General features: G+C 35.0%; 1 protein-coding gene across 1 annotated transcript in view; it reads left to right on the top strand.

Moving 5' to 3' along the window:
• Window positions 1-25073, top strand: part of PRKCQ (protein kinase C theta) — a 187913-nt gene that overhangs the window by 120269 nt on the left and 42571 nt on the right. Inside the window, exons 13-14 of the mRNA XM_031938503.1 lie at window positions 11512-11603; window positions 13020-13082. Coding sequence (XP_031794363.1) covers window positions 11512-11603; window positions 13020-13082 — 155 coding nt within the window. The remainder of the gene's footprint in view (window positions 1-11511; window positions 11604-13019; window positions 13083-25073) is intronic.

The following is a 25073-nucleotide window of genomic DNA, read 5'->3' as shown; positions in this document are numbered from 1 at the left end:
TGTTGTTTGAAAAAAGAGATAAAAATGATTTTTACAGTTCCTATATTGTTGCCTTGACTTCGCATGTTAGAATACTTATGTAGAAATCTTTTGTTATTATATATCCTTTTCCCATTGTATAAGTATAAGTATGTACTTAAATCACTAATAAATATCATTCAATTAAATATATGTGTGTATATTCACATACACATTATATTTGAATTTGCACCCAGATCTTCTTAACTTGGAGGCTCTTCAAGTCAAGATCTGGGTGTAAAAACATACTAGGTGTGTGACTCTAAACAAATCACTTTAAGTCTTGGTGCCCTGGATAACTCCCTAAAAACTCTATGTTGTAGAGAAAGTACTATCCTGCATTGATAAAAGGTAGTTCTTCACTGACAGCTTCCTACAAAGGTGAAACCAAAGACCCAGTTGCATACATAATTTTTACCAAGTCTGTGATTTCATTTGTGTAAGGAGTCCCCAGTGAACTAGATCCTGACATATGGGAACTTTAAATTACTTAATCTCTAACTATCCCAAGAAACTCTCTAAGATTCTTTATTGCTATATTATAGAGAAATTGTTCATCTTCATTAGAAAAGTAGTTTCCATAACAGGAAATGTCTGGCCAAACATACATACATATTTTTGCAAAATCTAAATGTCTCTCACTCTACAACTCTTAAAGACTTAGAGGTTCAGTTTCACAACTGAAAAGTCTGGGAGAGCTATCTAACCAAATATTGATTATTGCCTTTATTGTATAGAAGATACAAATTCAAAGCTATAAATTACTATAATTTTTCAATTTTTTAATTGGTTATAGTACCCAAAATAGAATAACATGAGCATGTTTATAAAATTGGATGTTAATAAATAAATACAGTTTATTAAATAGTATGTCAAATGCTTTCTTGTTAGACAGGAGTACTTCAGCATTACTCAATCATCTGCTCCTTTCCAGAGTCCTTAATGTAATTGCGCTGTCAGACATAAGCTAAAAATGACCTTCCTTATAGAGTGGAAATTGGAACCTCAAACCTCACAAGACAGTTAGTGTTTTATTGTGTCATTAGTACAGGCTGTGAATCATGAGCAGATATTCAGAAAATGCACTCTGATGACAGTGTACTTTATTAATTATAAGGCCTGATGGGAAAGCTTTCTGTAAAAGCCTATCCGTGATTTAATTGACACTACTAATGCCTCTAGGATCCCTAACCCAGAGTGGCCTATACTGTGAAAAAATTGAGGTATAACAGTAAAATTAAATTATGAAAACACAAAGAAAAAATTGTCCTGAGGAAGAGTAATGGAAGCAATTGTCTAATGAGGATGAGGAGCCAATTCAGGGAACTTACCAACCAAGTCAGACTTTTAAATGACACATATAATCTTCTTTTAGAAAGAAGATTAAAGTGAACACAAAGAAATGCCTTGGTTCTGTAAGAATATTGTCCTGAGTATCAGCTCAAAATGAGTGAGATTTGGAAAGGATAGCTAAAGGCACCAAAAAGTTTGTTTTCTTTTAGCAAGAATGGGGAGAGAAAGCATGGTAAACTGGCTATAGAGATGGATTTGGAATCCAGAGAATAAATAGGACAATGGACAAATAGATGGTGTCAGAGGACAGTGAGAGGCAAGGCTGCTCAATTTTTATCTTCTCTTTTTCTCTGCCACGAAAAGTAATCTTTGTATTGGGAAAGCCAGGACAAAAATGGCGTAGAGGGGATTGATATCCAATATAAAGAGTATAAGAGCACCTATAGCTTCTCTTGAACAGCTGAAATGACCAAGTCAAGATGGACTGTATCATAAGTAATTAAAAGAATGGGTGGGTATGATGCCTGAGCCACGTGATCTTTAAAAGATGCTGGAAAATGGAATAGGTACCACAGAGGGAGAAAAAAATGTCGAGAGAATTCATCAACCGACTTAAATTTCTTAATGTAGAAGGTAGAAGCAAGATCTAATCCTATAATGCAGGGGTCCTGAATCTACTGCCCGCCAGATGCAGAAGCTGAGGACGATTATCTCCCTCACCCAAGGCTATGAAGTTTCTTTATTTAAAGGCCCACAAAACAAAGTTTTTGTTTTTACTATAGTGCAGCCCTCTTGGGACAGTGAACTGGCCCCTTATTTAAAAAATTTGAGGACCCCTGCATATAATATTTTAGAAATACTAAGAACAAGAAAGGGAAGCTTGGGGGGGGGGTTCTGTTTTTGTAATTTAGAGAGAAGCAGTGAGCATAAAAAGATAATTTGATTAAAGAAGATGAAGGATCAGGTCTAATGTCAGATACATACAAACTGACTCTGTGAAACCCTTAACTGCCAAGGCTCTAGGCCAGTAGTAACCAGCTCAAATAGACACAGATCCTTGTAAACCCTATATTGGCTTTTTGTATTTTTATTTATTTTGTTAAACATTTCTCAACATTTTAATCTGATTGTGCCACATTCTAGGAAACAAAGGGTCTCAAGTTTTCACTTTGACTTTGGGCAATTCTCTAAGCTGATCTGCCTTGAGAGAAAATGTTTCCTCCCTGAGAGTTTACTATCTCAATGAAATCCTAGGTCAACTTCATTCCTATTTTTGGCTATCTTGGGAAGAAGAATGTTGGACGATTATGAGGAATATCATCTCATGAGAGAAGCAGCAAAAGATAAAACTAGTTTACTTATTTCACTAGAAATCTTAGCTAAATAACTACTCCCAAGAGCATCCATAGATGAAAAGTAGGAAGAACTACAAAAAGAAGAAAAAATGGAAAAGATTTGCAAAAAAAACACATCCTGACAGATTGTTGGTTGTTTTCCCCCCCATTGAGGATAGTTCCCCCCATCACACTTAGACCCTTATATCATAGTCCCTGAGGTGCTAACAGAGGAAATAGAAATGGTACTATAGAGAATAATGGCAGAAAAAGCAACAGGATATAGAGAAAATCCATCCTGGAGGTAATAGAACTATGAGACAATTGAAAATCTAATATATAAGATATCTGAAAGAAACATTCCAAAGGCAAAAATTCTCAAGCTTGCCAGTACTTTGCAGCATAAAATGAAACATCAATGACTACTGACCTATGTTCTATATAGACAAAAATTTTATGAGTGCCATTTATTGAGGCACCCTGGGTAAAAGCATTAGCAGGGAACAAGTGTGAGTCAGTCAACAAGTATTTAATAAGTACTTAAAATATGTTAGACACTGTACTAAATATTAGTACTAGTATTATAAAGAAAGGCAAAAGTAATACCTGCCTCCTTAAAACACATAGTATGATAATGAGAGAGATGAGAGCATTTAAGGGACACAGTAGATAGAGTACAGAGCCTAAATGAGTCTTCCTGAATTTGTATCTAGCCTCAGACACTTATTAGTTATGTCACTCTGGGCAAGTCACTTAATCCCATTTGCCTCAGTTTCCTCATCTGTAAATGAACTAGAGAAAGGCAATGGCAAAGCACTCCAGTATCTCTGTGACAAAAACTCCAAATGGGGTCACAAAGATTAGGATATGGCTTATATAACAGAACAATGAGAGAGGGAGAACATATCTAGAGCAAATTGGAGGAAAGGCACTAGCAGTATAAGGGACACAAGTGATATTTAACAACTTAATATTAATTGGTAATCTCTCAATTGATTGAAAGAGGTCAAGAATTTAAAATCTATTGTGATTATTGTTAATTTTTAAATTTTTAAATTAATTTTAATTTTAAAAAGACACTAAAAAACAAAATTCTACCTACAGGTTTATTTATAATAAAATGTCTCCCATTCACACATCAAGTTTATTCAAAATTCCTTAGAAGATAGAATAAGAAATTACCTTTCTAGATAACTCTGTGCTAATAAACATTATGTAAAAAATAAAACAGGGAAAAAGATGCTCAGTAAAAGTGTTTGCCATTACGATTAAGAAGCTATAGCACAGAGGCTGGGTCAAAGAGATATTTCCTGGAGATTATGAAAGGACTCTAGGTATTCTTGCTTATGAATGATACTGTCTTAATTACATAAAGTTTCAAGATCTGTAATCAGTAAATGAAGTTTGTCCTGTTCACTCAGGAAAAACTGAATGTGAGAAGAAAGTTCATTGTACAGATTTCAATATGCATCCAAACCGTTATCTTATAGAACTTGTCTAATATGTGTGTGTATGTGTGTGTATATACACACACATACACACACATATATATATATATGCCTGTGTTAGTGTATACACACATAGTATAGATTTGTATTGCATGTGTATATATAGATATATACATGTATATACACATCTGTATGTATATACATATATACATATACAATACGTCCTATATATAATCTCAGAAAGTTCAGGTGACAATGGCCAAGAAAAGGGTTGAAAAGGAAGAAGAAAACAGGCTGAATTGCTTTCAGGAAATAACTCCAAACTCCCTCTAATAGCCAAGGCCCATTTTTACAATGCAAACATTTTATCGATGTCTCTGTGCAGCAGCCAGACAAGGAACACCGCTGCTTTTAGATAACTAATGATGATCACACAGAGGGCCATGGAATGACAGATGTTTGTTGTAAAGAGCTGCAACATCTAGCTAACAAGACACTCCAGAGGAGGACAAGATTAAGAACGTCTTCAAGGAATTATGTGAAAGAAAGAGAACATGATGTATGACTCCAAGGATGTGAATTTGAGTTAGGGAAAAGAAAAAGTTAGGAAGGGAGAATTGGGAGTTTTAAAATATTGAGTTCAGGTGGTACAATGGAGAGAGCAGGGGGTCCTGAGTTGTTCAAACCTGGCCTTAGGCCCTAAATAAGTCACATAATCTCAATTACTCCCCCTCCAAATAAATAAACAAAAATAATGAGTTCTGTTTGAAGAATGTTGATTTTGAGATAAATACAGGACAATTAGTTTTAAATGTACAATAGGCAGGTTGTAGGCCTGAGGCTGAAGTCATTTTCATAAAAATGATAATTATAACCACATGAGCTGATGCATTTACCAAGAATTAGATTGTAAAGAAAGCAGAGAAGAGAATCCAAGACTGAGCCTTGTGCAGCAAGAGTATTTAGAAATCATCTTATTTACTTCCTGTGTAACTTTGATAATAGCTAATAGTCATAGCTAGCACTTTAAGCTTTGCAAATGCTCCTGGGCCACTGTAATGGGTAGTCACCCCACAAGAGTCCAAACTATCCCCTGTCCTGAAGTCTTCTTGAGTTTGATTTCTTCCCCATCCCTTCATCAAAAGTATGGTTCTAGGATGTTTACCATTATTTTGGAAGGCTGTAATTGAAATTTAATCCTATTGTTGTAGATACCTACCATCAGGTGCCTCAGTCTCACAGTCATAGTACTTAAGACCTAGAGCTAAACACAACCCAGAACAACTTTCATCTTGCAGATGAAAAAACTAAAATCTGGAGAACTATGTAATTTTACTCACAATCCAAAGCATACAAGGTAGTATTTCAACCCAGTCGGTGCTTTTTCCCCTATACCATGAAACTTCAAAATTTACATTTGTTTTTGTTTTTTGCTGAAAACAAATTTAAATTAGTTATGGTAAAGGATCATAATTCACCAGGGTCTGGAATGGTAAAGCCTTGGCCAAAGATCAACCTCGATAAACAATTATCTGAACACCCCACACGTGAAAGCCAACCTTGGGGTATAATTATCATACTAAACCTTTCTCTATACTTTTCTTTTCCTTCCCATTTTTTTCAAGAAATGCTAGCATGTCTTGCTGTTGGCCCAAACTCAAGCAATAGAAAAAAAAGAACTACTCTCAAAAAATGATGACAAACAAGTGATTTGGCTCGTCATAATGCCCCTAGCTTAGTACAAAATGAGGACCAGATTGAGCTGTTTTGACAGATTTATTGTGTAGCCAAAGAAAAGCATCGGTAGTATTAAGTGTGACATCAATGTGCTATATAAATCACCATTTTTTCTGTTAATACTTATTATGACAACCCAAATTTATAAGTATTATCACTGAATTAAACTTGGATTCCATCTCAATTCCCAGATCCATAAATTGCATATGGGAAATTATGAGTTGAAGTTAGACACTTGGAACATACCAACTAGGGTTATTTATCCAACGCTTGTTTGTCTCACATACACACACAAATAATCCTTTGATGATTTGTAAATTTTTAAATAGGACCCTTTCTAGGAATTCATTAAGATCTATAAGCTAGGTTTTTTTTTTTTGCATTTGCATAGAATTTTTCATCTAATATTGTTGTGATTAGTAACAGTGAAGAGTGGAAAAAAACTTGAAGAGGGGGAGGGAGCACATGATCGTTTATTTTAAATTGTTATTACCATTTGTTCTTTGTAGCACTTCAGAGATTCCACCTACTCTGCTTTATATAAAGCTTATTGTTATTTTGAACAATGAGACAAGAAGGTTTTCATATTATACTAATGGGAGTAAATGTTACTAGAAGAATCTTGTTCTGGATGCTACATTTTAGGAATGATGCTTGAAAGTCATCTAGGATGGTTAAAGGCCTTTCTGACTTTGATGCTTACTTATTACTCATATAATGAGCAAACAACTTTACCACTCTGGGCTTCAGTTTCCTCATCTATAAATGGAGGAGTTCTTCTAGAACTCTGAGGTTCTTTCCAGCCCTAGATCTTGATGGCAGAAATAGGGAAATATTTAGCTTAGAGAAGGAAAAGCTCACCATGGGGAACATGATAGTAGTCTTCAAATATTTGCAGGACTATTACATGGAAGGATTATACTTGTTCTTTTTAACTCTAGTAGATAAAACTAGATGCAAGGATTAAATTCAAAAAAGGAAAATTTATGCTTGAAATCAGGAAAAATTTCTAACAAGTATTACTGTGCAAAGTAGAATGGAATGCATCAAAAGTTGGTAGATTCTTCTTCAATGGAAGTTTTCAAGAAGAATCTGAGTATTCTTATAAGGGGTGTTCTTTGGAGCATGAGTTGGACTACTGAGGGCTTGAAATTTATGCTTGAAATCAAATAATAAACATTTATTAAATGCCTACTATAAGCCAGGCACTGTGCTAAGCACTGAAAATCTAAAACAAGGGGAAAACAGTCCTTGCTCTCAAGGAATTTGCAATCTAATGGAGGGAGACAGCATGCAAATAAATATTTACAAAGCAAGCTATATACAGGTTAAATAGGAAATGATTGAAAGAGGGAAGGCTCTGGAATTAAGAGAGGTTGTAGAAGGCTTCCAGTAGGAGAAGTTTTAGCTGGGACTTAGAGGAAGCCAGGAGGTCAGTAATTAGAGTGGGGTAGGAAGAGCATCTCAAATATGAGAGGAAAATAGAGGAAATGGTTAGAGTAGAATTGGGGTGTCTTATTAATAGAAAAACACTAGATCAAAGTACATGCCAGGGTGCAAGGTGTAAGAAGACTGGAAAGGTAAGAAGGAGTTATATTATTTAGGGCTCAATACCAAATAAAGCATTTTGTGTATGATCTTGGAGGCAATAGGAAGACACTGGAGTTTATTGAGTAAGGAGATGATGTGATCAGACCTGAACTTGAGGAAAATCACTTTAGTGACTGAGGGATGGATTGGAACAATTGAGAGACTTCAGGCAGACAGATCCACCAGCAAGCTATTGAAATAGTCCAGGTATAAGGTGATGAAGGCCTTCTCTATAGTGGTGGCAATCCAGAGTAGAGAAGGGGACATATTCCAAATATGTTGCAAAGATGAAATCAATAAACCTTGGCAAGAGATGAGTATGGGGAAAAGATAGTGAGAAAATCCAGTTAAAGGGTATGAGTTGATGGCCCAAACCAACAAAGGAAACAAAGAAGGAATAGTCACATAGATAGGAAGAGAGCCAGGAGGAAGTGATATCCCAAAAACTCAGAGTCTCACAGAGCAAATAATAGTATCAAAGGTGTGGAGGGGCCAAAAAGAATGAAGGCTGAGAAAGAGGCATTGGGTTTGGCAGTTAAGAGATCATATAACTTTGGAGTAAGAAGTTTTGGTGAAATGATCAGCTCTGGATAAGGAAAAACTTCCTAATAAGTAGTGCTGTTCAAATTGAAATGTCTGCTTTAGGAGATAATATATACCCCTCCATTGGAAATCTCCAGGAAGAAACTAGAGATGAGTGTACTTAAGGGGTATATCCTTTGGGAGCATGAGCTGACCAATGAGGAGCCTTCAAACCCACAAATTCTCTATGTAAGTTTTTCATGGTCTGTTTCTGTATCTATAAAATGGAGAGGAGAATATCAAAAGGACAAAGTAGGTCTAATTCTGATCTCCAACTTATGCTCTTAGAGATTTAAAATACTCAGGTTTTTGTTTTGTTCTGTTTTCCAAAATAATCCATAAAAAGATCTTTGTCACAACTTCAAAACGCACACACTCTTATTATCCCCACCCATATACACAATCAGCACCTACACATACCACCCACTTAAACCTCACACCACATACACACACACCCAAGTATACAGGTTTACAACCACTACCCCTATTCACTGTCTCTATCATATATACACATACCTTCCACTCCCACTGATCCCTAACTGCATGCTTCATAAGACTAGTTTTAAAAAATGAAATAATAATTGTAAGCCTTGAGAGTGTTCTGTATTTATTTTTTAAAGAAATACAGTTTCCCGTATAAAGCAGAAGAATTCGTTTTAAGAGCGGCAGCGCCACACAGGAATGGTAGTTAACAAAGTTTATTACTACTCACAAGGGCGGGGGGAGAATAAATGTCAGTAGGAAATAGTCTTAGTGCACAGCCCCGTCACCCTGAGCCAAAGATAACTTTACAACAGCTTTCACATTATAGTCAAAGGCCCAGAGTCTCTTAGGCTTCAAAATTTTAAGAGAGTTTTAGACAAAGAATCAGTTGGTCTTACTCAAAGACTGTCCTGTCTTCAGGGTGGGAAGGGGAGATAACAATGTAGTAAGAATCAAGAAAAACAGGTTATTTCCTAAATTGTTTAAAGGAATAATGGTAAAGGATATAGGGGGAACTTAAATCTAACTGCCAATCCAGCAAAAGGCTATGGCAGCAGAGTTAGGTAAAATACTTTTATAGAGAGACTTAATAAAATCTCTAGCTTTATTAGCTTTGGTTTATATGCATCTTGAGAAGCTGCAGCTATATCAGCCAAACCGGTTCACTTGATATTATAGCTAACAAATCCTGGATGCCCTCAGAGGGGAAAATCGTATCCAGACAGAGATAGGAACTGGAGGGAACTTCATATTCAGCTACTCTAGTCTCTTCAAGACAAACCAGGACTTCAAGCCTTCACTTATGTAGCCATATAATACTGACTTCATATTTCCCAGCCAGTATTCTTTCCACTTCATCATGCTGCTGTTAAGTCATTACTACAGGGACTTATTCATCTTAGGATCATCAGAACATAAATTTCTATGAAGAATCAATTTCATCCCCGCCCCCCATTTTACAGATTACAACACCAAGAGTAAAAGGGGTTTAAGTGATTGTCAATGGTCACACAGTAAGTGCTGGAAATAATGTATTGGTCTTGGAGCCAAGAAGACCTAAATTGAAGTCCTGTGTCATAATGTTTGTAGATGTGACTCTTGTCATTTTTCTCTTCTTGAGGAGCAAAGGATGTAGCATCTGGCTTGTTACAAATTGTTTGGGTTTTAAATAGGATGGTTTCATACATTGTTCTGTGTTAATCAAAACTGTGAGAAAGGCTCATTCAGGAAGTGGTACAGTGATGCCGGATAGAATCAGAGAGCAGTGAAAAGCAGTGAAACACCCAGTGGCAGGAATCTTGGTTCACAAGCAATCCCAAGTTTTATTTTCTTACTGGGTCAGTAGGTTCCTATTATCTCCTTAAGTTCTGTGCTGTTCAGAATTTTTATCAATGATTCAAAAACTATCACGGATGGAAAGTCTACCAGATTTCCTTCTAACTTGAAGCTGGGAAGAACAAATAACACACTGGATGACAGTCATGATCCAGAAAGGTCTTGACAGACTAGAACATGGGGCCCAATCAGATAGGATGAAATTTGTTAGGGATCAATGTAAAGTGTAACAGTTAAGTTCAAAAATACTTGATACCAATCAGCAAAAAATTAATCAGGAAGTTTTCAAGGTATTCTATATGTGAGTTAGCTTGAGGAATTAGAGACATTTAGCCTGGATAAGAGAGGATTTGGGGGAAATAATCAACAAGCATTTATTAAGCACCTGCTGTATATCAAGTATATGCTAGGCACTGGGGATACACACACACACATACACACACACACACACACACCTCTGCAATATTTCTTCAAATATTTCAATGGAAGAGGAATCTGATTTGTTCTGCTTGACCCCAGAGGACAAAACTAGAAGCAAAGGGTGAAAATCATAGAGAGGTAAATCTCAAAATGGTGTAAGAAAAAACTTCCCCATAGTTGTTTAGTCATTCAGTCACATCTGATTCTTTATAACCCTGTGGACCAAAACTTGCCAATATTGTCCAAGGATTTTCTTGGCAAAGATACTAAAGTGGTCTGCCATTTTGTTCTCCAATGGACTGGGGGCAAACAAAGGTTAAGGGACACACAGTTAGGAAGTGTCTGAAATCAAATTTGAAATCACATCTTTCTGACTCCAAACTCGGCTCTATCCACTGAACTATCTAGCTGCCCTCTAAAAATTAGAGCTATGTACAAGTAGAATGGGATGCCTCAGCAAGTAATTGATTCCCCAGCAGTAGAAATGTGTAAGCAAAGGCTGTATGACTACTTTTCAGAGAAGATATAGATGGGATTTTTGTGAAAGGATGAGTTGGATGAGTTGGCCTCCAAAGTTTCTTCCAACTCTAGGTTTCTGATATTCTGAAATAAGATGATCTACATGATTCCTTACATCTCTGATATTCTAGATTACAATATGTTCATATAACCAATTTATACTATATTTATATACGATGATAAGTATTTGACAAATGGGACCACATCTTCATCTTGTTACCTGTCAATAATTTATTAATTTGCACAGGCTAGGTACTCAATAAATGCTCTAAATGAATGATTTACCACCATAATCTGCAGTCCCAGGTTCTTCTCAAAGGGAAACAGGGCATCAATTAGTCAGCATCAATTAATTAGCCTAATTACATGGTCATGAATGCTTCTTTATCTATCCTTTGTTACAAATTAAATCAGATCTATACCTTTGCCATCTTTCTGCTTATTTCAACTAATTCAAACTAAAAAGTTTCCCAGTGGGACACACATTAGCAAAAGAAGTGAAAAGATAACCCTGTAACTAATAATTGACACCCATCAGGTTTATTGTATTAGGTGGAATGAGCAGAGGCCATGATACTAACCCAATGAATGCTTTTTTTACATTTTTGTACTCTTTGTACTTAGTGTACTCTTCATAAAGTTCTTCAACATTTTCCCCTCTTTCAAATATATTTAAGTAATTTTAAAAGAAATTTTTAAAATTTTTTGTATTCTGGGAAGAAAAAAGTCACATTTGTTTTATTTTCTCTTAGGAAAATCTCTTTTTTGTGATGGAATATCTCAATGGAGGAGACCTGATGTACCATATCCAAAACTGCCACAAGTTTGATCTTTGTAGGGCCAAGTAAGTGCCTTCTGCTGGTTGGAATTTTCCTCATTGCTGTGGCTGCTAAATATATATTGAGTAACTAGAGGGTAGAGGGCACCAATTAAACCTAAACCAGAAATCATTATCTTCACTCCCTGTATCTGCCTTTCCCCCAAATTTTCCTGTCCTTTTGAAGGCAATGACATTTCCCTAGTTAGTGGTGTTGCCCTCAAATGAATCAGCTTCCACTATGGATGTTTTGCCTCTCAATGAAGTTTGAGTATACATTAGCTTGGTTTCTACTTGGTTTCTACCTTTGTCTCAGGTTGAGCAGACAACGTACTTAATTTGTACATGGCAAGATCCTTGAAAGTAAGGACTGTCTTTTGCCCCTTTTTGTGTTATCACTTAACACAGTACCTGACAGATGGTAGGTATCTAATAAATATTTATTAATTGATTCTAATTTTTTTGCACAAATTATCTAGCTACTTCTCCCTTTTCCTGTACTAGTACAATTGATTTTCAAACCCAGATATCTTGTCCAAAATGAAAACATCCTACCTGTCTCCCCTTTTTCACAAGGACTATAAGAAAGATTTTTGTTAAATGCTTTATTGAAATGTCTAGAGATTCCCTAATCTTTTTGTTCAGTCATTTTTTTTCAGTTTAATATGATTTTTTGTGGCCCCAATTTGGATTTTCTTGGTAAAGATACTGGAATTGTTTATCATTTTCTTCTCCAGATCATTTTAGATTGAGTGACTTGCCAAGTCCCATAACTAGTAAAGCCAGATTTGAACTTGAGAAGAGGAGTTTTCCTGACTCCAGACTTGATGCTCGATCTACTATACCAACTTATCTGCCCCTTTCCCTGATCCACTGACCATCTACTGTCAAAAAAGAAAATAAGGTTATTCTGTCAAGTCATTTTAACTCTCAGTGATCACTGTCTCCATTTTCTAAATACTTACAAGTCATATCTTTAAAAGATATTCTTGAATTTTGCTAGGAGTCAAACACATAAGAGTATAGTATACACATTCCACCATCTTTACTTTTTTGAAAATCAGAACAGTTGCCTATTACCAATCCTATAGCATTTTCCCCATCTTCCATAACACTGCAGAGATCATTGTTGATGATTCAGAACCACAACTGATACATTTTAATACTTGGAAAAATATAGTTTTAATCCAAGCCTAGTAACTTGAACTCATTTAGGACAGCTGTATACCTATATGCTTCAAAGAAATATTTAAAATATTAAAAATATTACTTATGATATATCTAATCATCTATGGTCATATCTGAAAATCTAATTTAATTTTTATAATTTTATTAAAACCATAAAAGGAAAAAATGTGTGTTGTTCAGTTCAAAAGTCACCTGGAAAAGCAATTGTTTAAAATGCATCAATGATGATTCCTGGTTCTCAATCCTTCCCCACAGGTTTTATGCTGCTGAAATAATTCTTGGATTACAGTTCCTTCATTCCAAAGGTATCATCTACAGGTATGTTCTGTTCTTTGAAAATAAGTAGATTTTTTATTCTGCTTTTTCATCAGAGTTGCCCTTATCTAACTATCTGTATTTGAAAAGAGGCAGCATGCATTCATGAGTGGATATTCTGTACCCAGGTCTTGTGCACATATATCAATACTTTAAGGATCTAGGATTATGCCAGTTTGGGAGCTCCCTCCATCTTACAGTCTTAGCCTAAAATTTAGAGAAGTTAAGTGACTTTGTATATGATGACACAATGAAGTAATATTTTAACCTAGGTTATCTTGATTCCAAGTTTTGTGCTTTATTCATAGGGCTTCCCTGTCTCTCAGACATGGAGAAAATAGTGCCTTATTTCTGTCTTTTTCATCTTTTTTTCTTTTCTTAGCCCTTTCTTTATTACCCCCTTTCACCTTGGTGCTGACTGCTTCTTGTTATCTATACTAAAAATAATGTCTCTATTTTTAAACTCCATCCTTGCTTCTTTGGGTGTAAATCTATAAGAGGTCAAACTTTAAAAAGATGGAGGGAGGGGGTAAAAGGGGAAATGTCCCTGGAGGAAGCTGGCAGAATTATATTAAAGCAAAGTAAAATTGATTTCTAAGTCAACAATGGGGCAACTAGGTGACACAGTGGATAGAAGCTTTATCTTCCTGCATTCAAATCCCTGGCCTCAGATGCTTAATAGTTATATGAACCTGTTTACCTCAGATCTATAAAAATGAGCAAGAGAAGGAAATAAAAACCATTCCAGTACCTTTGCTAAGAAAATCCCAAATGGAGTCACAAAGAGTCAGACAAGACTGAAAAATGATTCAACAAGTAAACAAAAAAAAGTTTTTGTTTACCACAGAAAGAAATTCAGTGCTCTGCACTTTAGACAGTAATCTGCCAAGAACAATTTTTATTAAATTTGAGTAATCATTTTTGCTTAGAGAGAAATAGACCCAAAGACAGCAGAACCTATCCCTATGATTCTGAAAATCTCTAACACAAATCATTTCACAGTTAAAGGTATATCATTTGCAAACAAAAAACAAAACTCTACAGAGAGATAACAATTGTAGTACTCTATGCAAAGTTCAATTAACAGTTGCCTCATTTAAAAAAACCCAATAAGTCATTTCATTTTTTTTTAACACACCCTTAAGGAATCATTTTCTTGAAACCATTCCATCCCGTTTTTGATCATTCCCTTTAAGGAAGCTCCCTTCCAACAGGTCCAAGGTAGAGATACTTCCCCAGAAGTAATCAAGATTTCTTCCTTCATTAATTTGATGATCACCATAAACTTATTAATGTGAATCAAAGCAAAGACCCTATACCTAGTGTAGGAATCCTTTCTTGGTATAATCTAGAGAAAAGGAACAGGCTTTCTTTTGGAATTAATATTTAAAGAAAGACTGATAGGGGCAGCAAAGTGGTACAGTGGATAGAATACCAGCCCTGAAGTCAGAAGGACCTGAGTTCAAATCCAGTCTCAGGCCACTTAACACTTCCTAGCTATGTGAACCTGGGCAAGTCATTTAACCCCAATTGCCTCAGCAAAAAGAAAAAAGACTGATAAAATTTCTCTTTCAGATTAAGCCAAAGGCTTTACATAATTAAAAAAAATTTAATGTTTCTAAAAGATGTAGGGGGAAGAAAAAAGGGGACGGTTAGTCTCCATGTATATCAATATACTCTGTTTAAGAAGCAGAGAAATTTAAAATTAATTTTAGAAAGATTTCCATTAAGAGCAGCAAAACAATGTCCATTTTGACAATAAACTTTCAAATCTCTATCATGTTTGTATTATGTGCTAGGTACTATACTAAGTACTAGAGAGAGAAAAATATTGCAGTCCATGCATTCAAGGTGATTGTGTTCTATAATCTACAAAGGCTAGAAGTGGGTAAAGGAAAAGAGAATGAATGTAAATAAATATTATATGAAGTAGAAGAGAATATATATAACTGAAATCAAACGTTGCATCATCAAAAAAAATTAGTAGTCATATGAAAAATATGATTGGTTCCACTAGGCCTGTAGACCAGTCTTAATGATGGCAAAATTAGGATTTTATATCGTTTTATACCCTGAAAAAAACAACAAAAGGAGTTGGTGTCTTTTGCCACCAGTCCAAGAAGATCCAGGGAAATTATGAATAAGGTATGAAAGAGAAAAGGCAGGGATGTATACAAATCCATCATTGATTACTGGTTTGCACCTATAGCTTGTTCAATTGTTTCTATCTTTATGACATTCCCCAATCTCCAACTCTTTCCCTCCAGGGAATATATCTAGTTTGACCAAAGTGCCACAGATAAATTAAATTTGTGGTGCTTCTGGGAAATGTCTAGAAGATAATCAGTTGCAGAGGTAGAATTTAAGGCAGAATCTAGATCAAAAAGTCATCCACAGAGAAAGGATCACTGAACTCCAGAAAACAAGGGAGATCACCAAGGAAGACAATAAAAGTTGAAAGAGCCAAAAATAAGTCCTCACTAATTAGAGATCAGAAGAAAATGATGAACCATAGGAGAGCAAGATTCCTTTTATTTGATCAGACAAATAACAGAAATATTAGGAAGTAATATTCACTTTCTTGGAAGCTGAGACAAGACAAAATATCTAAGAAGAATAGCGGATGAGATAAATACAGAAAGATTAGAAGACAAAATGTGCAAGTAGAATGGGGGATGATTGTTAATAGTCTTGAAAGCTAAAGATAACATCAAAGGGGATGAAAATTTTAAAAGGTCATCAGATATAGAAATGGAGATTGTTGATGATTTGACTGATCAGGTTTCAGCAGCCTAATAGGGTTAGAGACCAGTTTACATAGAATTAAGAGAAAATAGAATAATGCAAATTCCTTGGGACTAGGGATTATTCTCATTTATCACTTTGTATCCTTAGGCTTTATTGGCCTTTCACAGTGCCTGGCACCTTGTAAATGTATGCTTAATAATGATGTTGAATAAAATCAAATTTGGAAGGTTAGTGAAAGAATAGACACAAATTGTAATAGATTAAAATACTGTGGCAGTACAAGGAAGGATACAAGGAATGATAACTTGAAACAATGGCAGACTCAAGTGAACTTTTGTTAATATTGAAGGGGACTGGAGTATGTTCGTTTGCAGCAGGAAAGGAACCAGTAGATAGGGGTTGACAGTGAAAAAAATAGATAATCAAAGGATCAAGTTCATGAAGAAGACAGGAAGGAAAGGATAAGGAACACAAGTAAGAGGGGCTAATATTGACAAAAACTTAAGTTTTTCCTCCTGTAAGACTAGAGCAAAGGAAAAGATGGAAAAAAGGAGAAGAGGTTTTAAAATAAGAAAGAAAAGGGATGAAGGGCTTTATAATGATTAGCTTTGATCTTTTCAGTAAAGTAGAAGTGGGGTCCACTGCTGAGAGAAAAGCAATTGGAGGTAGTCCTGGGGACTTAGAAAAAGGAAAATGTAGGAAACGGCTCATTGTAGATGTCACTATGGTAATCAGACTTGACAATGACAAATAAATGAAGCAAAAGTTCTTTGGATACAGATTATAAAGCTGTTCTTATGGGATAGTTTTATAGCTTCACCACTTAAAAAAAACACCCACTGAAACAGTATTTATCAAAATCATACAACTTTGCTATGAAAAATGAAAACCGTCAGGATATTTCTAATGATGGTTAGCAAAAGAGAATTATATATATAATGTTAGAACTAAAAAGCACAGTAGAGGACTGAAGATCAGAAAAGTAAAATCATGTTTCTAATATCACACAGGGTCAGTGTGAGAAATAACTGAACTAGAACATAGAGGATCCTATTTCCCTGTCCATCATATCAGACTGCAATTGTATTCAGGTTTGATGGTTACATGGAATCTTCATATTTCAGTTGAGCAGAGTATGTATATGCACATACATACCCTCCACACATATATACACATGTACATATATATTTGTATTTGTAAGTGTGTGTGTGTGTGTGTGTGTGTGTGTGTGTGTGTGTGTATGTGTGCTCTGAGGCAATCGGGGTTAAGTGACTTGCCTAGGGTCACACATAAATGAAGTGTTAAGTGTCTGAGACCAGATTTGAACTCAGAGCTGGTGGTCTATCCACTGCACCACCTAGCTGCCCTCCACATGTACATTTTAATAACTCAATTTCCTTTGTGGGTAGTATTTTTTTACATGTATGAGCTGTATTGGTCTACTTACCATCTAGGGGAAGGAGATTTTGCAAGGGTCAATGCTGAAAAATTACCATGCATATGTCTTGTAAATAAAAAAATAAAATAAAAAAATGCATGAGCGCATCATACAATATGTTTTTGAAGCTTTAGTAGGTGCTTAAAGCTAATTAAATTATCAGGCAAGTAATTTAGTTATAGATATTGTAATTGAGATTGTCAAAAAGAATGATGTATTAAAAAATTACTGTTCTTAAGTACATTCTGACTCATCTAATGTGTTTTTTTTTGTTTGTTTTTAGTTGTAGACTAAGCAAGGTCCTAGCTTCTCTTAACTACTCTTAATTCTTTAAGCACTAATAAAAATTAAGTAGTGCCAAGGGAGCAAGAGATAAAAAGTTTTCACGGAATATAAGGATGATAATCATAAATTTTGAGATGAAAGAGACTTTATAGATCTTTTCCAACTCCAGGTAAATCATGAATGTTTTACAACATTCCCAAAAAGTAGTCACCCATCCTCTTCATAAAACTTCAGGTAATGGGGAACATTCCTACAAAGCAGTCATGGGTATTTCTAATGGTCAGGAAGTTTTTCCTTAAGTTGAGCTCAACTTCTTTAACTAAGCTCAACATAATTTGAGCTAAACTTCATTAAAACTTCTACCCATTTATTTTAGTTCTACACTCTGGGCCAAGCAGAATCTTTCTAATCTTCTTCCCCCAAGATGGTTATTCAGCTATTTGAAAATTTCTTTCATAATACCAGTTCTTTCAGTGGATCCTCATAAGAAATATTTAAGGTTGCTTTACTGTCTTGGTTCACCTTCCTCTGAATGAGGTCTAATAAATCAAAATATTTGTCTAAAAAGAGGCACAACAGAACAGAAACCAAGTCTCCAAGTGTTGTCTAACCAGGGCAGCATATAGTATTGTCTCTCTTACTGTAGGTGCCTTACTTAAAAAGGCCAAGGTATCCCATTGCATCGAGGGCCATCCCCAGTCATCCTGCCACTGGACTCAGATGGCTCTGAAGGGGATGTGAGGCAGGTGACCTTGCACAGCCCAAGCCTTAAACCCAAACTAATTTAATTCTAATTGGCCACCAGTAGGCCAAGCCACAATTGGTCATTGTTTGGGTCCCGATTGGCTTGTTTTAAATGTAAATGGAAGTTATTTCTGCTTTGGCCAGAAACCCAGAGGGCCTTTCCCTCCCCAATTCATTCATTTATTTTCTTATTTATTTAGATGTTTTTTGGACTTGCTGAAAGAGGAGATTCTTTGCCTCAGTTTCTCCCTAGCCTTAATTACTGAATGGATGTGGTCTTAATCAAACTGAGACCTATTGAAGATCTATATCTGGCCACTGGACCCAGATGGCTCTGGAGGGGAAACTGAGGCAGGTGACCTTGCACAGCCCACTCTCCCTCATTTCAATCCAATTAACTTGCTGGTCATAGCATCACCTCCCTGATATTATGGTCCTCTTCAACAGCAAAGGACAAACAACAACAGCAAGTAGATCAAACATCTCCCCAGAAGTCCTAATTCTATGACTCATTATGATGGGGTGATTACTTGTAGTCCCCAAGGCAATACTAATGGACCATGAGGTCTGATAGGTTCTAAACTTTAAATATAATCCCAATGACACTCTGTGTCTGCCTTCTGAAAATCAAACTAAGTACATAGAGACTTCTGTCAGTAGGATGACTACTAGGTGATTAATTCTTTGACTATGGAAACCTGTGAAACAAAGGAAAATATCTGTTGTGTCATCTCTGTGGGGCTTCATTCTGTCTTTTCAATAACTGACAGAATGAATGAAAGGGAAGTACAGGGTGCTAACAATCACACTGTTTCTAGGGGGTCTATTAACAATAATAACTCTTGCTGCTCTAAATATGAGACCTTTGTCCAGGGTACAAGGAATCAAAATATTACTAGAAGATCTAAGTCATAAAAATTAACATTTCTAATATAAATGAGGAATCACAACTAAATGACAGAATAGTTCACAGATTCTAACTGAAGAGAAAAAGAGTTAGTTTCTAATTGAATTTCCAAAGATAATGAGAAACATAGGTCATCCTACCTTACTAATGATAAACATAAGCTAATACTACAATGGAGATAATTGCAGTTACTTCGTAAACATCTGTTGAAGAAAATATAGATAGATTAAAAACTCTTCCTCAGGGGCAATTAGATGGTATAGTAGCTAGAACCTGCCTTACTAATGATAAATATAAACTAACAATCACACTGTTTCTTGGATCTATTAACATTAATAACCCTTGCTTTTCTAAATATCCAAGGTAAAAAGAATCAAAATATTACTAGAAAATCCAAGTCATAAAAATCAATATTTATAATATAAACGAAGAATTACAACTAAATGACATAATGGCTCACAAATTCTAACTGAAGAGACAAATAAAAGTGTTAGTTTGTAATCAGACTTCCAAAGAGAACTAGAAACATAGGTCATCCTGTTTCATTATAGGGTCTTCTAAAGGAAATCCAAAATCACTCAAAAAAATTAAGTTCAGCTATATATACAAATGAAAATCCAAATGGCTGATAAAATCTGAAGTTGGGCACATAGTCCATAGAACTAGTCCATCATTACTACAAAATGATGTACAGTGAAGTTAGCCCAGAATTGAATGGAAGAAACAGATGGGACTAGATTGTATTTGTGCAATGATTTTAATAACACCAAGACTCTTTCTGAAACAAAAACTTTTCTTCATATTCTTCCAGTGAATTTGTCATACCACCATTTCAGAACAATTGTAGGTTACCCAAAGAGCAATATAGATTTATAATGGATACAAATGAACTGTAGAATATTAACAAGTGAAAGATTATGCATAAAAGTTATGAAAGAGATTTATAACTGGAAAAAATGGTGAGCTGCTCACATAGCAAAGATTAAGAAAGAATAACAAAGTCTTGTGCTCCGCTGATAAACACATTAATGTCAAGAGACCTCGAGAAGGGGCTCAAGATATTGTATGAAAATACAGAAAGTTGTGGACAAGAGTTGATAAAAGATGAAAATGTGTGGATTGATTTCAGGTTGTACCACTGAAATGAGCATCTCTATTGCTGAAATTATAGACCTATCAAAACAATATAACCTACTTCAACATGACAGGACTACATTGAGATTTTCAGCTATATATCACACTCTTTCATACTGAATTTTATTCCAAGAGAATCTTAAATATTACCCCCACAACTAAACTGAAGCAGCTCTCAGAGAGTACCACTGTCATCCTTGTTGCCAGATCTGGCTTATTTTTAGTTCTCATTTTCTTGGACCTCTCTGTAGTTTTTGACACTGAAAAAGACTCCTTTTTATAAGAAACACTTTTCTCCCTTGACACCTGGGATTGACTTCAGTTTTCCTTTTCTTTCTCTTCTCTATGTCTCCTTTGCTAGTTCCTCTCTTCTTCCTGATTAACATTGGTATTATATAACATTATGTTTTTAGGATATACACACATATTGTGTGTGTGAATGTGTGTATGCATATATTTACAAGGGTTCCCAAAATAAACAGGGATATCATCTACATAAAGGTAATAAGTAAAGCCATATTTGCATAATGTATGTTAGTATATACATACATACTATTTATCTTGGTCTTTTCATTCACTCCCCCTGGCTTTCACTATTACCTTTACACATTTATACTGGTAGCCCCAATTTCTCATTGGAGTTTCAGAGCTTCAATTCATATTATATCTTCACCAGAATTTTCTACTTATATCTATTAATACTTAGGATCCCAGATCTAAAGGATTTATTTCATAAACTGAAGAGTTTATCAGTTTCTCTGACTTATTCCCCAACATTTACTATTGATTGACTCTTAATGAATGTATGTGTAGTCTTCAAGCACTACTAAAAGAACAATCATATATATTTTCTAGCTAAAGAGAGGAGGAGGCTTTAAAGGGAAAAAAATCCAGGAAATGTGTGGCTTATTTCATGGGTAATATATGAGAGGTCAGCAAATACTTCCCCTGATAATAAATAAATTGATAGAGATAGATAAATAGATGGATGGATAGAGGAAAAATACATAAACAGAGAGATAGAAAAGGGAAAAAGTCATTAAAAGTTGGCCCATGTCCTGAAAATATATAACAAATCATAATTCCTCTGAGTTCCTCTTCAGATTTAAAGTATGCTATATAAATTAATTAGACAGGCTAACATTCATCTAGAGTTTTTGTTCAATACTGTGTGTACATATATATATATATATATATATATATAACTTTGCAATAAATTTTGTCACTGTCTTCTAAGGCAAATAACAGTAGAGTTGGCCAAAGCCATCCCTTGCTTTACAAGGACCCAAAGGAAAAGAATCCCCAGAGCATAACCTTGGGGTCTTCTAATCCAAAGTTTCTTAAACTATGGATTGTGGCCTCATATGGGGTTGCATAACTAAATGTGAGGATCACAAAATTATGATTTATTATTATTATGAAATGTTTGATTTGTATGCCTATTTTAAATACCTACATACTCAGGATCACATAAAAATTTCTTTGGCGAAAAGGAATCATGAGTGGAAAAAGTTTAAAAAGCCCTGCTCTAAACCAGTTCATAAATTAAGGATCACCTACTTAGTTCCTTTATGTCAATTTTATATTTTTTACATATACAATGTCTGTCAGATTCTGGATTCAACAAGAAATTGTCATGCATTCTTCCCATCACTATGAATATGCAGAGCAGGGATGTCTTAAAAAATACTATTTGTCCTAACATCTCTTTTTTCTGAATTAACCAGGCTCTACAAACAGTAGAAGCTAGGCAGTACAGTGGATAGAGCCCTGGACCTGGAATCAGGAAAATCTTACTTCAGATACAACTTAGACACTTATTTGTGTGATCTTGGGCAAGTCACTTAATCTGTTCATTTCAGTTTCCCATCTGTAAAAATGGGCATAATAATTCTGGTTGTTGTGAGATTCAAATGAAGTGGTAATTGTAAAACTCTCAGCACAATGCATGACACATAATAGCTGTTATGTGGTTATTATTATTATGACTACTATTATTTCCATCACTGGTAATAATAGAGCCATTCTTCATGGCAGTTGGATATATTCTTTATTTTGGAGATGGATATCTTTATGCATTAGAACTTACTGTGTAAAGGGGAAAGATTATATTGATCCTATCCTGTTGGATATGAGTCAAAGAATTACATGCTGATCTCCTTTGGTGCATTGGACTCCGTCCTCTCAGCCGTCTTTGATCCTGAGTATAGTTTGAGTTTTATAAAACAGAAACATATATTTAGAACTAGAAGAGACTTTTGAGGTCATCCAATTTATCCCTATTTTTTTCCCAGTCATTCTGTGCACTAAAACTGAGCAAATTTCAAGAGGGACAATAGCTTAGACTGTGGTCAACTAGGTTAGAGCTTTCCTTTTTAAAATTAGGAGAACAAACAAGAAGAGTAAGGGAGGTCCTGTCACATTATGAAACTGATTTCCTGATTTTTCTTACTGATGTCATTCATCTACCTGAAATTGATTTAATATTCAGGAATCTTGAGAATATTTTGATGATGTAAGTAGTAAATATTCTACAAATATTCTCTTCCTACATGGTGACTTGATGATTGTCATGAGCAACATTTTAAAAATAAAATAACTTCCAATGCCATCTTATTTTCTAATTCAGTGAATATGAACTGAAGTGTCTAATTAAGACAAAAAAATCACAGGAAAAAGTATCTACAATTTTATTGCATACAACCCTTTATTGTAAGCTTTGCAGTTGACTCTCATTACAAAATGTTTACTACTATGCTATTGTTGAGTTGTTTCAGTTGTGATTGCTTCTCTGTGACTCCATTTGGAGTTTTCTTAAAGAATCCTGGAAAGGTTTGCCATTTCCTTCTCCAGCTCATTTTAAAGAGGAGGAAACTGAAGCAAACAGAATTAAGTGATTCCTCCAGAGTCACACAGTTAAATGACTTGTCCAGAGTCACATAATTAATAAGTGTCTCAAGCCAGATTTTAATTCAGGAAGAGGAGTATTCCTGACTCCAAGCCCAGAATTTTGTCTACTGCAGCTCTAAGCTGTCCTTTAATCAAGAAGTAGGATCCTCCATCTACTCACTCCCACCCAGAACCTATACTTATACGTGTTATGAAAATCATCTATCATTTCTATCTTTAAATATTTAGGAAAGAATCACATATTTTAAATTTCAAAACATAATATAGGTATTTATATGTCTTTCTGGATAACAACATCTAAAAAAATTGACAACCAGATATCACAAATGGTTATTAGCATTGGTATTAATAAACTTATTCTATCCCAATTTTGCATTTGAATTCCATTTCAAATATTCCAACCTCATTGTCTGAATTATTTCTTTTTTGAGGGGATAGGGGACAAAGCAATTAGGGGCAAGTGACTTACCCAGGGTCACACAGCTAGTAAGTGTTAAGTTTCTGAGATCGAATATGAACTTAGATCCTCCTGACTTGAGGGTCAGTGCTCTATCCACTGTCCCATTCAGCTGTCCCAATCTGCATTATTTCCAAAAGAACTCAGGTTCTATCCTCTTTTCTTGGACATCCAATGATGGAACTGCAAACAGCTTTTCAAACAAGTTATTAGAAAATATGAATGAATTTAGAAGCATATCAGCTCTTAATTAATTAGCTATCAAGTCATCATCCTTCCATAGGAGAAATTCAAATATCAAATTTTATAATCCAAAAATGAATTTCCTTATTCTTATATTTAGATAAGCTCTATATTTCAGTTCAAACATATGGCCATTTTTCTTTCAACTTTCTTTTCTCAAGCACACAAAAATTTAATGAAAACTTTTTCCCCACACATCAAATCAGAATTTTGACATTCTTTCTAACTTCCTAAACTTCCTTCTACTTTCCAGTTGCTAAGGAAATAACCCTCCCAAACCATAACACATTAGCTGGTATGCACACATATTTAAACATTAGACACCCAAGACCACAAAAACATCCACAGGAATCATTCAGAGAAGGATACCAATTCCCTCAAGCAATGTTCCCAATATTTGTTGCCTCAACAAAAGAATTCTTGCTATTTTTCCAAATCCATCTCAGGATTCCAAAAGCTATAAAATTAAGTTCAAACACCATTACAAGTCTCTCTAAATCTCAAGAAATAGGGCAACAACAACAAAAAAAAAAAAACCACATGATCACAATTGATACAGTAGCTGACTGGAGAAAAAACTATTTCTAAATTCTCCCAGGCCACTGATTGTTAACAGGAATTACTATATTTTCAAATCTCAAGACTGTGTTTTATTTTTACATTCATATCGGGGGCACACAGACCCATGCTGATTAGTGTCAAATTTGTCACTAAAGACTGCTTGCTTTCCAATTTCAAAGGCAAAGGCTAAGCGTGCTGAACTGTAGCATTCAAAATTGTCTCTGTTCACATTTGCAAATGCAGCATTAGTGCCCTGAGAGAAAGAGAAAGCTGAGTCAAATTTTGCTAACACATTGCCAGCATTGTTCAGAGATATTCATGAACACATGCTTATTTTACAGAAATTCCCAAAATCTCATGAATTCTGAGCTCTGGCAATAGTGTGTCTTGGCAGATTACAACCGACAACTTGTATTCTCACAGGTCTATTTTGAAAACAGTAATGTAAAAATTACAACATTAAAATAAAATATGCATTATTCCTGTAGCAAAACTTTTAGCTACTAAATTATCAAAGGGTATTATCCTTCATTAAAATGAGAAGTTGCTCTATCAGAGAGTTGTTAA

Source organism: Sarcophilus harrisii, chromosome 5 (genome assembly GCF_902635505.1).
Source record: "Sarcophilus harrisii chromosome 5, mSarHar1.11, whole genome shotgun sequence".
NCBI lineage: Eukaryota > Metazoa > Chordata > Mammalia > Dasyuromorphia > Dasyuridae > Sarcophilus > Sarcophilus harrisii.
This window is presented reverse-complemented; position numbering and strand designations above follow the sequence as displayed.